Source organism: Fulvia fulva, chromosome 4 (genome assembly GCF_020509005.1).
Source record: "Fulvia fulva chromosome 4, complete sequence".
NCBI lineage: Eukaryota > Fungi > Ascomycota > Dothideomycetes > Mycosphaerellales > Mycosphaerellaceae > Fulvia > Fulvia fulva.
The window spans coordinates 976420-988834 of record NC_063015.1 but is presented as its reverse complement, the minus strand read 5'-3'; the positions used below and the strand labels follow the sequence as shown (position 1 = coordinate 988834).

Sequence of the window (12415 nt, the reverse complement as noted above, 5' to 3'; positions counted from 1 at the left end):
ACAATCACCACTGTCACATCATATCGTTCGATGGATTCAGCTGTTAATGTTGTAGGCAATAGTTTATCTTACGAAGGGGGTAACCATTTTTTGCTCTGAACACGCTGCATCGATTCTGACACAGACGATTGAGCAGTACCACGTGTAGATCGTCGTCTGAGAGTTTCTGCTGGCGTGATCCATCGTGCATCATCTCTCGTACCATATCGTTGATGTATGATAGCCATATCTTGTTGTGTGGTATGTGCCATGTGAAGGCTTGGCATGAATTGAGCGTTGCCGAATTTATTGCACAGCTTTGATACTGCTCCAGATGTGCTGCAAAGCCGATTGATCGCTTTTGCGGACTTCCCGCCGTTCCAAGACTTCCATCCAAGCCAACGGCCGAAGCGTGCACTGCTTCGCTACACCAACAATCGCATCCATCGATGAGAACGACTTTATGAAACACCACAACAGAATGCGCCGGAGAAGAGCTTGGAACACGAGAAGAAGTATACAGGGTAGGAGCTTTGGAAGCACACCGAAGCGCACGGCAATGGGTCGATAATCTACTCGCACAGCTGCTACACTCTGGACGACAAACAACGCCTGCACAGAACCGCGGACTCCTTGTCCGTGACACTCCTGATGCCAGTCTCATCTGGTAATGACGCGTGCCGATGCTCAGAAACGCGCCAATATCGCTGCGCAGGCCTTCCAACGAACTTGATCACCTCCAAACAAGCTGCAACGGCTGGCCTCTCACCTGCTCAAAAAGCGTTTCCACCACCGCGGTGGCCAGTCCACTTGCCTCGTCCACCGTCCAGTTCATGATAGTCGCCTCCTCACTGCTCTCATGTACCAGGCCCGGGTCCAATGCGGGATGCGACGACCCATCCGTCAGCGCGAAGCCAAGCTGATGAGCGCACTGCGGAAGCTCGCCACCAAACACCATACCAAGGACCATGTTGTACATCCCGAACGTCCGCATCACCCAGGAGACCCGAGTTCTGTTATCGAAGTGGAAGTGGACCAAGATTGACTCGAAAGGCTTGCCGGCGGAGTTGACCAAGGTATCGACAATCGCAGGGCCCAACGCGGAGCCACGGCAATAGGTGTCGAACGAGTCGTAGTCGTGGAGGCAAATAAGAACTACCAGGTGCTTGACATATTGTAAGAGGTGGCGCTGGTAGGTAGTGAGCCCGATGGAGTAGAAGCGGTGGCCGGCGAAGTCGACCGGTACGAGATCGTCTGGGCTGCACAAGGTGATGGAGAAAGTGTTCTTGGTCAGGAATTGCTGTCGAAGGCCGTATCTTCTGAAAATGTCTTCGTAAACCTAGAATAGATCGTCTTGGAACACTAGATGCTCCCCAGCTGCGGCTCGAAGGTCGCCGCTGCTGTTGTTGACTGGAATGATCTGATCGGACTCCACTACAGCGTCGATAGCCTGGTCTGCCAATTCGTTTGGACCATCTTGAGCTGCAGAAGGTGGTAGACATGTTTGCTGCTCGCGGAAGACTCGCGGCCATCCGTCTGCATTGTAGATGTGCCGAGCTTCTATTGAGCAGCATCGGAGATAACCATGTTACTTGACGCAATGGACTGATATAATGAATGGTTGCAAGTACCCTGACACCCCCTTCTGTCAATGGTAGGGTTTTGACACACAGGGAAAAATGCAATGGCTCGTGAACAATGGCACAAGTGTGAGTAAAGGCAATGACCCGGAAGCGAATCCAGCATCGCGCCTTTACATGCCTTCTTACATCCTCCTTGTTCTCCGCATCACTGCCTTTTGGGCAGACAGATTCTTGTCAGCACGCCGTGGTCATGTTCTCAAAGGATTGTCCGAGCAAATTCGCGCGGAGGATGGAGGCAAGATGGCAGCTCTGCTGGCCAAATTACTATAACGACATTTCTAGAGAGTACCGCACAGCCGATGAGGTTGTGCGATCGAAACATCCAGCGAATGCTGACGAGTCGCACGATGTTGACGAAGGCGGCACAGTAGCCGCATGGATCGACACCAATCTAAGCGGAGGTCGAGCCAATTTGCGAACTGCAACCATATCTGCCGAAGTCATCCTGCTTTTTCGGCAACATGGCTTGTACACTCGCTGAGGTTGATACAGCTTCGATGAGCTTATGGCGTCTTGACTGCCTGGCCGAGGCCCTTGGTGTTGCTTGTTCAACCAGTGCTTCCAACAATTGTCTTTGGGCTTCTTAGAGAGCATACATAGTGGCGGACGTGGAAGGGCTGCTAACGCTGCTATATGGCCAATGTGGCTGTCGATCATGACCAAATGCAGATGTTGAGGTCGCTTTATACCTTTTGATGTCGTGTGCTTCCGTGGCATTATCGAGAAGGGAGATCGCCATAAGAGGAGCACTATCCCTGCTCTTCGTAATGTGTCCCACGATACGAGCTCTTTGCACCGGCGACCAAGTTGTTGTTCGACACTTCTGCAGCCTAGTAGTGACTGCCTATGCTGTTTCTACTCCTTCTGGCTATGTCAGTCACGAGAAGCGATCTTCTCTCACTGAAGCAATGGGTCCGCCAAGGCGAGCTCCATGGCTCAGCTGTTCTGCCAATGGGAATCGGTCTTAAGCAGCCAAACCTCGACAACGGACATGGACATGCACTTCTGGAGGAGGTGTAAGCATATTCGCCAAGGTGTGAATGCGCGATGCTAATACCAGACCCAGCTCTCACCCAAGCTCGCCACGCTTCGGCATGCTGTAGACGCCGTCCACTCCTGGCTCAAGGACGCCGGCATCGCCGCCCAGCGAATCGGTCACTCCGCGGACAAGCAATGGATCCAGCTTGACGTCAAGGTCGAAGAGGCTGAACGTCTGCTCAAGACAAAGTACTATCAATTCGAGAATGCAGCCACCGGCCAAAGCCACGTTGCTTGCGACGAGTACTTCCCTCCCGAGCACGTCTCTAAGCATGTCGACTACGTCACTCCAGGCTTGAATCTCCTGGCTGGTGGTAAAGCCTCCAACGACAAGCCCCTGGACGGCCGAAAGCGAGACATCGAGAAGAGAGGGTTACGGCAACCAGAACTTCTCGACTCCAATCTTCGCTGGAAGAATTCCCATCGACCTTTCCGTACTGAATGCGACTGGCTTCGAGCTGGCGAACTGCGACAAGTACATCACACCGCCATGCATTGCTGAGATGTACAACATCTCCAAGGCTACCAAGGCTGCGAAGGGTAACGAGCTCGGTATCTTCGAGGAAGGCGATTTCTATGCGTCTGAGGATCTAATCGAGCTCTTTGCGACGTTGGCCCCGTACATTCCGCTTACCACGAGGCCGAAGCTGGAGGGTGTCGACAGTGGTTTTGCTCCGGGCGTGTTCGCCGGTGGCGAAAGTGATCTTGACTTCCAGATCTCTTGTATGTTGAAGACCTTCGCCAGCCTTCCCAGTTCTGATGTGTACTAACATCGTCGCAGACCCAATCATCTATCCACAAAACAGCATCCTCTTCCAGACGGACGAGATCTTCTACGCCTCTGGCCTCGAAGGTGAAGGTGGCTTTCTTAACACCTTTCTCGATGCCATCGACGGCTCTTACTGCACATACAGTGTATTCGGCGAGACAGGCAACGCCGCCATCGATCCGGTCTATCCCAACCCAAACCCTCTGGGCTACCAAGGAAAACTGCAGTGTGGCGTCTACAAGCCAACCAACGTTATCTCCATCTCTTACGGCGAACAGGAAGATGATCTTCCCACGAACTATCTACAGCGTCAATGCAGTGAGTTCATGAAACTCGGCATGCAGGGTGTCTCGGTCGTGATCGCTTCGGGAGATTCTGGCGTTGCTGCGAGGAGTACTGTTGACAACAACGCTGATGTTATGTGATCGATCGAGAGTTCATTGGGTGTAGTCGCCGAACTTCTCTCGCAGGCTGTCTCGGTAATGGCGAGGTGTTCAACCCAGATTTCCCAGCCTCTTGCCCATACATTACCGCCGCTGGCGCAACATATTTGCCACCCGGGTCTTCTGCCCAGGCGGATGCTGAGGTTGCTGTTATCCGCTTTCTATCAGGTGGAGGCTTCTCGAATATCTGTAAGCTGTCAGCGTCAGCTCCATATTTCTGCCCAACTGACCGTGTCATCCAGATCCTCGTCCCTCATACCAGAACGCTGCCGTCAACACCTATCTGACACAACACACCCCAAATTACAAAACCTACAACACCTCCGGCATGAACAACCCACCCGAGACCGTAACAAAGGGTGGCGTCTACAACGTCGCCGGCCGCGGCTACCCCGATGTCTCCGCCGCTGGTGACAACGTTGTTGTCTTCGTCGACGGACTTCCCGAACTGATCGGTGGCACATCCGCCTCGGCCCCTGTCTTCGCCTCAGTCCTCAACCACATCAACGAGGAGCGCCTCGCAGTGGGGAAGAAGACGGTTAGCTTTGTGAATCCTACTCTTTATGCTCATCCTGAGGTCTTTCTTGATATCACTGTGGGCAACAACTCTGGCTGTGGGACGCGGGGATTCTATGCTGCTAGTGGGTGGAATCCTGTAACGGGATTGAGAACGCCGAACTACTCGAAGATGCTGGATTTGTATATGGGTTTGCCATAGGTGAATAGGACGGACGCGAGAGCTTACGAGGCGGATCGATCGGTGGCGAATGTAACACGGTGTCGTCGAGCGGGTTGGATGGACTGATGAGTATGAGGTACGACTGTAACGAAGCGATGCGGTATGTAGTATGAGGAAAGAATCGAAATCGAGGATCGTCGAGAGGAAGGCAAAACGTCTCAGACTGATTGCGCCACTATGAACGTAAGTTGATCGCAAGGTACCCAGCGCGGCCGTTCTCGCTCTGTGATATCGTGTCAGCATCTACCTCAGCACAGTGGTGGGATCTGATCGTACGCGGAAGGTGCGCACAACCATGTTGTTGAGGCCGACCCCAATGAGCTGACGGGCCATCTCCGCGTCCAGCTCGTCGACGAAGAGTTGTCTGATGGCGGCGATGTCGACCTCGAGTGAGGGCTGTGGTGGCGGAGGCGGCGGCGGTGCTTGCTGCTGCTGTTGCTGCTGCTGCTGTGGTTGTCTGTATCGTCATCCGTCAGTAGAGATCGGTCGAAAAGGGGCAGAGTCATGCTCACGGTGGTGGTGTCTTGCGGGCGAGCTTCTTGTACCACTTTTTGATGTGGTTGATGCCGAAGGCCATTGTCGTGCGCTTGGTCGTGATGATGTGTTGGTGTTGGTGGTGCGCTGACAATGTTGTGTGAAGGTGAGTTTACAAAAATGTGTTGCGTAAAGATGGCTTCCAAGCTACCCAGGATCCTTGTCAACATTCATACACCAAACGCTGCTGGATGCGCGTCACGGCGGAACAATACTGTGTGATGACTACAGGCAGGCGATAGACTAAGTTACTGTCCTATCAGACTCGATAAACATCGTTCGAGTAAGGGCCTGTGCAGAGACGATAGCACGGGGCGCGAGGGTACTTTCAGGCGTCACTCCAAGCTCGTGCTGCAGACAGGCTACCGACTGAGTTGCGCGTCTACCATGCACCGTGAACGTTCATTGGAGTGAGACTGCAGAGACGACAGTAAGGAGCGAGAAAATATCACTCAAAGTATACACAGAATGCCAACTCTCTTCCCCTGTGACAATTCAATCAATCTTTCAACTTGATCCTTCGGACGAGCCACAATGCCTCCAGATTGTACACTCCATCCTCGCGCTGACACTGCTACTGCTCCTGTGGCGACTCTCACTCCGTGCAATGCCCAACCAAGCACACCCAAGCCACCGTTCGTGAAAAGAGACCGACCTCCCCCCAGCTGATTACCTCGTGAGCCTCTACCGAACCCAAGCGGCGACCACCGCCAGAAACGTTGAAACTGTTTTGGTGGCGAGAACCGTTTCCGTACGCGTTAAACTGAGCGGAGAGCTTTGTTTGTTGTAATGCCACCGCCGATACCTGCAAACCCGGCGCGAAGGACGGCGCTGAAATGGTCTGAAGTTGAAAGGTTGCAGGTACCGGCGGCGACATTTCGAAAGCCAGATCGCGGCACCCTGTATCGTCGTCAGTATTGCAGAAGTGACGACAAGAGAGGGAAGGGAGTAGCTCACGAGTGTGCCATGGCCGAAGCTTGTCACTTTAAGAGTGGTGCCGCCGCCACCTGCTCTAAGATGTTGCAGGTGACGGCAGCTCTGGTCTGAAGTTGAAATGTTGCCTTGGAGCAAGTCAGTATTATGCACGTGAAGGTAAGGGGTGGATGCAGCTCACAAGTTTTGTCGTGGCCGAAGCCGGTCACGTTGCCGCCGCCACCTGCTTTGAAATGTTGCAAGTGACGGCGGCGCTTCTCTGAAGTTGAAGTGTTGCCTGGAAGCATGTCAATGACCTGAATCTGATGGTAATGGTGGATGTAGCTTACAAGTGCTGCGGTTGTTCAGTGGTCTGAACTGGCTCATTTCTGCGGAGAGCCGGGTGAGCGTAGTTGGCTGGTGGTTGCTCAGCGGTCTGGGCTCGCTCGTTCATGTAGAGAGCCGGGTGACCGTAGTCGGCTGGTAGCATCATTCTCGAGATGCGGCGCATGCGCTTCTTCTCGGCTTGGATCTCCTCCTCTGTGCCGCCGCCACCTGCTTTGAAATGTTGCAAGTGACGGCGGCTCTCTCTGAAGTTGAAATGTTGCCTTGAATCTTGTCAGTCGCTTGCAGACTCAATCGAGTAGTATAGAGCTTACCAGTGACGGTGCCGCGCCCAGCAGTCTTTGACCTTGACCGCCGGGCGCAGCTCTCTTTGTCTAAGAGATCGAGCTGGTGAAATGTCAGTCGGCTGTCACTGGTTGTCATCATGTGGTCCGTCTCTTACATCCTTCTCATTCCACTCGGGCTTGTGGACCCGCCGACCGCTCTGATGGCCGCCGGTCAGCTAATCACATGCAAGTCAGCGACGGTGGTCCATCTTCATAGGCAAGTTGGAAACTGTTGCTTTCGACAGTGACACCAGGCGGTTTAGGCTAGTCGATGTTGGTGAGGATCACTTACCAGGTCCGATGACCCATTGCTGAGCCACTTGGCTCTGCAGCCAATCGCAATATGAACATATTGCTAAAGACTGCAGTACTCAGGTGGTCTTGGTGTTGCTGTCCTTTTGCGTGCAGTGGCTTCGATATCGTGATGGTAACTTTTTGCATCTTGATGGTGATGGCGGTGGTGGTGAAGTCGTGACTTTCTGGTGTTGGTGATGGAAGAAGGTGAGAAAGTGAATTGAGCTTGAGAGAAATGACGAGCTGTGCGGCAGCAGCCTCAGACACTAGCTTCCGATTTTTCGACTAGTCTGGTTATGGACAGAGGGCTCTGCAGTGGCCTGATCACTGTGGTATGCGTGTCTCATTGTTCTTGTAAGTCGCGTCGAACATGCGTCGCAGCAAGCAACACAGCATGGCGACTACCTTCTAGCACAATTACGCGCCCTTTGCCAACGACCAGCCTCGCTTCTAGCACTTGCGTCGACCACTCTCGCGTCGAGCAGCCTGCTCAACACCGTCTCCTCAAGCACAAGATCGGCGTTCAGGATTCCGTTGTCGCCACAACGATCATTTGCCCGAGCCACGGCCACGATCCTCACGATGGTACCGGAGAGAATCTACACACAGGAGGACTGGAAGCAGATGTTTGAAGACAGCAAGGCTAGCTTGAGGATCGATCTAGCCAACATGGGCGAGCTTCGAAGGCATCTTCAACAACTTCACCATAGCAAGCTCGACGTCTTCGGTCTCGGCAGCATTCCGTTACCGCGCCTGAACGATAGGATAGTAGCGATCAAATGCTACCAAATGCCGCCACTAGCTAGATCCGAGCGAGCGGCGCGAGGAGAGGCAGCCGAGCTTCTCGTGCCGCATGGTCGGCCTGCATTGCCATTGATGCTACCGAAAGATAACACGCCGTACCACCATGCTACGACAACCATACTTGACGCAGCTATGACATACAGAGACGATCTACCGCCAAAGACGATGCGGCAAGCGGTTCACTTCCTCAGCAATGGCTACAGTGAGCCCCCGGACGGCCTGATGGAGGTACTCTTCCAACTCATGAGGCCAGCGACTAGGCGAATCTACGAGAGAAGCATTGGTTCACCGTGGTGGAACTGGTTCAAGTATCTGAGCAGCGACGACGATTCCCATGACGCCAACATCGAGGACATGTTCAACCAAGCCATCAACCCTGTGGCGTTGTGGGCAGAGATGAAGACGATTATCAGGACGTTGCGAGCCAGTAACTGCTTCACAAAGTGGGAGGATACAGTCAGGGCCTGGGTACATCTTTCGATCTGTCGTCAGCTGGCAATGTGTTTCGAGACTCATAATTTTCGACGGCTGGAGCGTGCTTTCTTCAAGGACAAGCGAGTCGTCTTTCGGGCGACGGAAGCTGGACAAGAGGCACCGGATTGGCAGAATCAGATCGTCAGGAGATATCCTGGTCGTGTTCGACTCTCGTATGATGGAATACCGCTGCCGGTGGAGAACATCGTACACATCTCAAGCTGTGGCAGCTTTGTTGTCCACCGGGACAGGCGTCCTTCATAGGGAAGCGGGATTGAGGAGGCAAATTTGGACATACAGTGGAAGGAGAGCAGCAGAAAGAGAACGAGGACGAGGTGTGGGCAAGAGCCGAAGCTTCCATGCTGGTCAATGGACATAACAACCAGGAACTTGCCAGCAGTACTCTCTGAATGCATCGTACTCCGTTACCCAAGCGTATCCACGCGCGTGCCTCAGACATTCGAGGTGTGCGTGATCCAAGCTTGCAGCCGACTCCAAAACCCGTGGGTAGCACGACACAACGGCATGACCATACAATAAGATCTCGTGCTGTGCAAAGAGGCGCAGTAGGCCTCCCGTCGGCGAGCTGAGATCCGTGAACAACGAGACATCGATGCATTCCTCAACGAGGAACATGCCACTTCTCAGCTGCCTCCAGCTCAGTGTCCAGCTCGTCTCTGCCAAGATCAATGTAGCCACACTCTGCAGCTTGACGAGGCACAACCCCAATACCTCTCCCTTTGCACATTGATTAGTGTTGACGACGACCGCGGGGCGAAGAGCCTTACCGTTTGCACCATTGTCCGCAGCCAAATGAAGCACCGCAGTAGCAGAATCCTCTACTTCCGCAAAGATCGCTCCCCACTGGTCATGGATCACATCCCAAGCGGCCTCCGAAGCGATACCGGTCCGCATGTACCTACGCTCACAGTCAGCCTCGTCACACTCCTCCAGCGAATACGAGGAAATCTACTCACCAAGGTGCAATCAAGTTCGTTCTGAATCCCTTTGCCATTCCTTTACTCCTCATACTCCTCATGATCCCTCTGACACCCCACTTCGTAGCCCCATACTGCGTCTTGGCGGTATGATCCCAGTATCCTGCAAGACTCGCGGTCAGAATCAAACTTCGATCCTGTCCTTCCTTCGGCGGCTCTCGCCAATAGTGCGTTGCAAGCTTGACAGTGTACAGCACCGCCTTCAAATTGATGTCAACACAGGTCAGATCAGGCTCGAGCGGCTCCCCATCCTCACCCGGCTCGGCATCGAAGCCATCTTTGCCACCCGTGGTTCCGGCATTTGCGAACACGATATCGATCGTCCCGTCTGGAGAAAGCTCTCGAGCTGAAGCAAAGAGGGCCTTTTGATCAGGCCAGGATGTTACGTCGCCATGCATAAATGAGACTTTCGGGCTAAGTTCTGCTGCGATTTCTTCTCCGCGGGACTTGTTCGTGTCGATGAAGGCTACGAACGCACCTGTTTCTACGAAGGCACGAAGCGTGGCTTCTCCGATGCCGCTGCAGCCTCCAGTCAGCACGACGGTCTTGTTCTTGAGCGCAGTTCTGTCGAAGGTGCCGGGCGTGATGGCTGCGCTTGGGCCAGGGAATTTTCCTTGAGCTCTAAGGGCGTCCATGGTAGTGCTTTGCTCGTGCGAAAGAGTGACAAACGGTAAAGATCAGAGTTGGAAGAGAAGAGGTGAGGTGAAGCCTGACAGTCTCGTCCGTAAGCTGCAGCACTATACTCCGCACCGCCTGCATATTCTCAGGGTCAAAAGGTGCGAGACCTACGGCAGGGTTCTCCACAGCGTGTTCTTCGCATAGCTGGTATCTAGATGTCCTAAATGCCGAAAACTCGCGTATCGACAGCGACGATAGAGTGTTTTTAGCGAGACGCAGATACGTTATTAACGTATTATAAGAACGAGGACTAATAGCTATCGAAGAAACAGAGTTACTTACTAATATTTCGAAGTATTAGTAGGCTATCTATAAAGTTACCCGTTATAGATTACTCTTAAAGGTCTCGAGTAACCCTAGTACCCTAAACGTACTAGTATCTTAATAACTACTGAGAATATATAGGTTATAGGGTCAACTATTAAATAGGTACGGATTGCGTAGCCGTAGAAGATAGGAATTATCGATTATGTAAATAAAGAAGGACCCGATAGGATAGCGTATATCTATATACAGTATCGCTAGTTAATAGTATAGGTCATATTAAGGATATAGGTGTCTAGATGTTTCCTAGCCCGGGGCTAGGAAATATTGGTCACGTGCTTAGTCACGTGATGACTGATCACGTGACTAAGCACGGGTCTACTGGACCTATATATCTCGCCCTACTAGCCTATATATTCTTAATATCAACATTAGGTGCTTAGGGAGATTAGTAATTAGGGCTTACTAGTCAAGTCCTAACTATAGCTATCCCTTCTAAAACACCTATACTATTAACTAGTAATACTATATATAGATATACGCTTTCCTATTAGGTCCTTCTTTATTTATATAATCTATTAAATAGGTACGGATTACGTAGCCGTAGAAGATAGGAATTATAGATTATATTAAGAATATATAGGCTATAGGTTAAGTATATTACGTTAGAAGTGTGGGAAGTTATTGTACGGGCTCATATAGGGTGTTTCAAAAGCAGGTTGTGTATTGCATGTGTCTATCTAGAATGGACAAGTGTTGCTCTTGAAGAGGCTGCAGGTGACTAATCAGTCACCTGATTCTTAGCGTACGTGGCCTCAAGTTTTGATGATGGGATGTTGCCCATGTGCACGCTCGGATCGCGACACACCCCCTCAGCTCGTGCGCTGGAGTGAATGAGCTGATTCCCATGTGATCGCGTGCACCCTGTCATAACTACCCCCCCTATCTATGGCAGTGACGTCAGGCCCTCGGTGTTGCTGCTGCTGCAGTGAGGGTAAGTCAGCTGTTTCAAGTGAAGTGAGGTGAGCTTTGTACCCCTTCCCTCATTCCTCACTTTCACTGCTGCCATTGTTACCTATATAATAAAGCATAGAATGTGTGACTGTTGCCGGTGAGATGGCTCAGGTGATGGTCCCGTTGCACGGACTTTCACTTGAGTGTGCAATCATCTCACCCACCGGCAAACATCAGAGGTCCTGAGTTCAATCCAGGGGTAGCCTTAGTCCTATCGTATGCTTAAACATATATTGTCGTCCGCTCAACTTATTGAATTGTCCGATAATTGCTCTGTGCCAAGTTATTTCGCTCCGGCGAATGGTGAGAGAGCTCGCTCTGCCCCTGGGGAGTATGAGATACTAGTCAGTGGCGCAATGCACTGGGCTGTCTACGACAGAGCTTGCACCATGTGAGGTGTAATGGGGCTCCAATGGGTAACACCGGAGCAACGGTATCGGAAAGTTGAAAAGGCACCTTCGGGGTGCCTTGCTTTCTGCACTTTTAAAGGTCCATCACCTCAGGGTGGTGACACCTTTTTGTTTTGGGCAAGTGTGTGCTATGTGTGAGGTGCGAAAGCAGCGGATGATGTGGTGACAAGGTGGTAGTGTTGTAGCTAGCAGCAAGTTGGAGGCGTTTCTCGCTTTCTGATTGGACGCGCTGCTGCTGGTGACAGGGGTGTTTCTCGCCCTTGCGCTGTTAGCCAATGGGAGTCCGAGAAACACCTGTTGATGATGGTGCCAGGGCCGCACCGGTGAATGGTGGATGCTTTGCCCTGGCTTCGTTGTCGTCTACAGCATTGGTGGCTGCTGGTGGCCGTGTTTTGCGCCTGCTGGCGCTTCTAGAGAGGTGTCCGTAAAGATGAAGCCGTTCGGTGTTCGTTTCGAGATGAGGTGAGGCCGCTGCTGCGGGCTTCTCAGGCGTCTGTTGGCCCGTTACCTCCTGATGCGGCTGCAGAGGGCACTGAGGTGCGTGGGTCCACGCCTTCCTCAGCCATATTGAGCAGCTTGACGAAGTGCTTGTGCTTCTGTGGTGGAAGCAGCTTGGTCAGCCCGTCTGCAGGCATGTCGTTGGTGCTGAGATACTTGATCTCAATGTCTCCGCGCTGGTCTCGCTGTCGGAGCCAGTGGTGGTGGATGTCAACGTGGCGTAGCTTCGTGTCAAGCTTTTGCCCTTGTTGGT

The 12415-nt window shown here is 52.5% G+C and overlaps 7 protein-coding genes across 7 annotated transcripts; 4 read left to right on the top strand and 3 right to left on the bottom strand.

Annotated features, from left to right (window-relative positions):
• Positions 1–2492: 2492 nt before the first annotated feature.
• On the top strand, positions 2493–3162 carry CLAFUR5_04094 (Tripeptidyl-peptidase sed1; the record flags this gene model as incomplete). The annotated part of the gene is made up of 2 exons (XM_047903242.1): positions 2493–2636; positions 2689–3162. 2 exons carry the CDS (start codon positions 2493–2495, stop codon positions 3160–3162), a joined length of 618 nt encoding a protein of 205 aa, XP_047760722.1.
• A 1-nt stretch (position 3163) lies between these two features.
• Positions 3164–3854, top strand: CLAFUR5_04093 (Tripeptidyl-peptidase sed1; the record flags this gene model as incomplete). Its single annotated transcript, XM_047903241.1, has 2 exons — positions 3164–3383; positions 3442–3854. The coding sequence occupies 2 exons, from the start codon at positions 3164–3166 to the stop codon at positions 3852–3854; spliced, it is 633 nt and encodes a 210-aa protein (XP_047760726.1).
• Positions 3855–4200: 346 nt separating this feature from the next.
• Positions 4201–4590, top strand: CLAFUR5_04092 (Tripeptidyl-peptidase sed1; the record flags this gene model as incomplete). The annotated part of the gene is made up of 1 exon (XM_047903240.1): positions 4201–4590. One exon carries the CDS (start codon positions 4201–4203, stop codon positions 4588–4590), a length of 390 nt encoding a protein of 129 aa, XP_047760727.1.
• Positions 4591–4786: 196 nt separating this feature from the next.
• CLAFUR5_04091 (uncharacterized protein) lies at positions 4787–5188 on the bottom strand (the record flags this gene model as incomplete). Its single annotated transcript, XM_047903239.1, has 3 exons — positions 4787–4834; positions 4888–5068; positions 5124–5188. 3 exons carry the CDS (start codon positions 5186–5188, stop codon positions 4787–4789), a joined length of 294 nt encoding a protein of 97 aa, XP_047760724.1.
• A 969-nt stretch (positions 5189–6157) lies between these two features.
• CLAFUR5_04090 (uncharacterized protein) lies at positions 6158–6568 on the bottom strand (the record flags this gene model as incomplete). Its single annotated transcript, XM_047903238.1, has 3 exons — positions 6158–6206; positions 6260–6355; positions 6408–6568. The coding sequence occupies 3 exons, from the start codon at positions 6566–6568 to the stop codon at positions 6158–6160; spliced, it is 306 nt and encodes a 101-aa protein (XP_047760725.1).
• Positions 6569–7604: 1036 nt separating this feature from the next.
• On the top strand, positions 7605–8564 carry CLAFUR5_04089 (uncharacterized protein; the record flags this gene model as incomplete). Its single annotated transcript, XM_047903237.1, has 1 exon — positions 7605–8564. The coding sequence occupies one exon, from the start codon at positions 7605–7607 to the stop codon at positions 8562–8564; it is 960 nt and encodes a 319-aa protein (XP_047761484.1).
• Positions 8565–8922: 358 nt separating this feature from the next.
• CLAFUR5_04088 (5'-hydroxyaverantin dehydrogenase) lies at positions 8923–9933 on the bottom strand (the record flags this gene model as incomplete). Its single annotated transcript, XM_047903236.1, has 3 exons — positions 8923–9038; positions 9089–9219; positions 9278–9933. The coding sequence occupies 3 exons, from the start codon at positions 9931–9933 to the stop codon at positions 8923–8925; spliced, it is 903 nt and encodes a 300-aa protein (XP_047761483.1).
• Positions 9934–12415: the final 2482 nt, after the last annotated feature.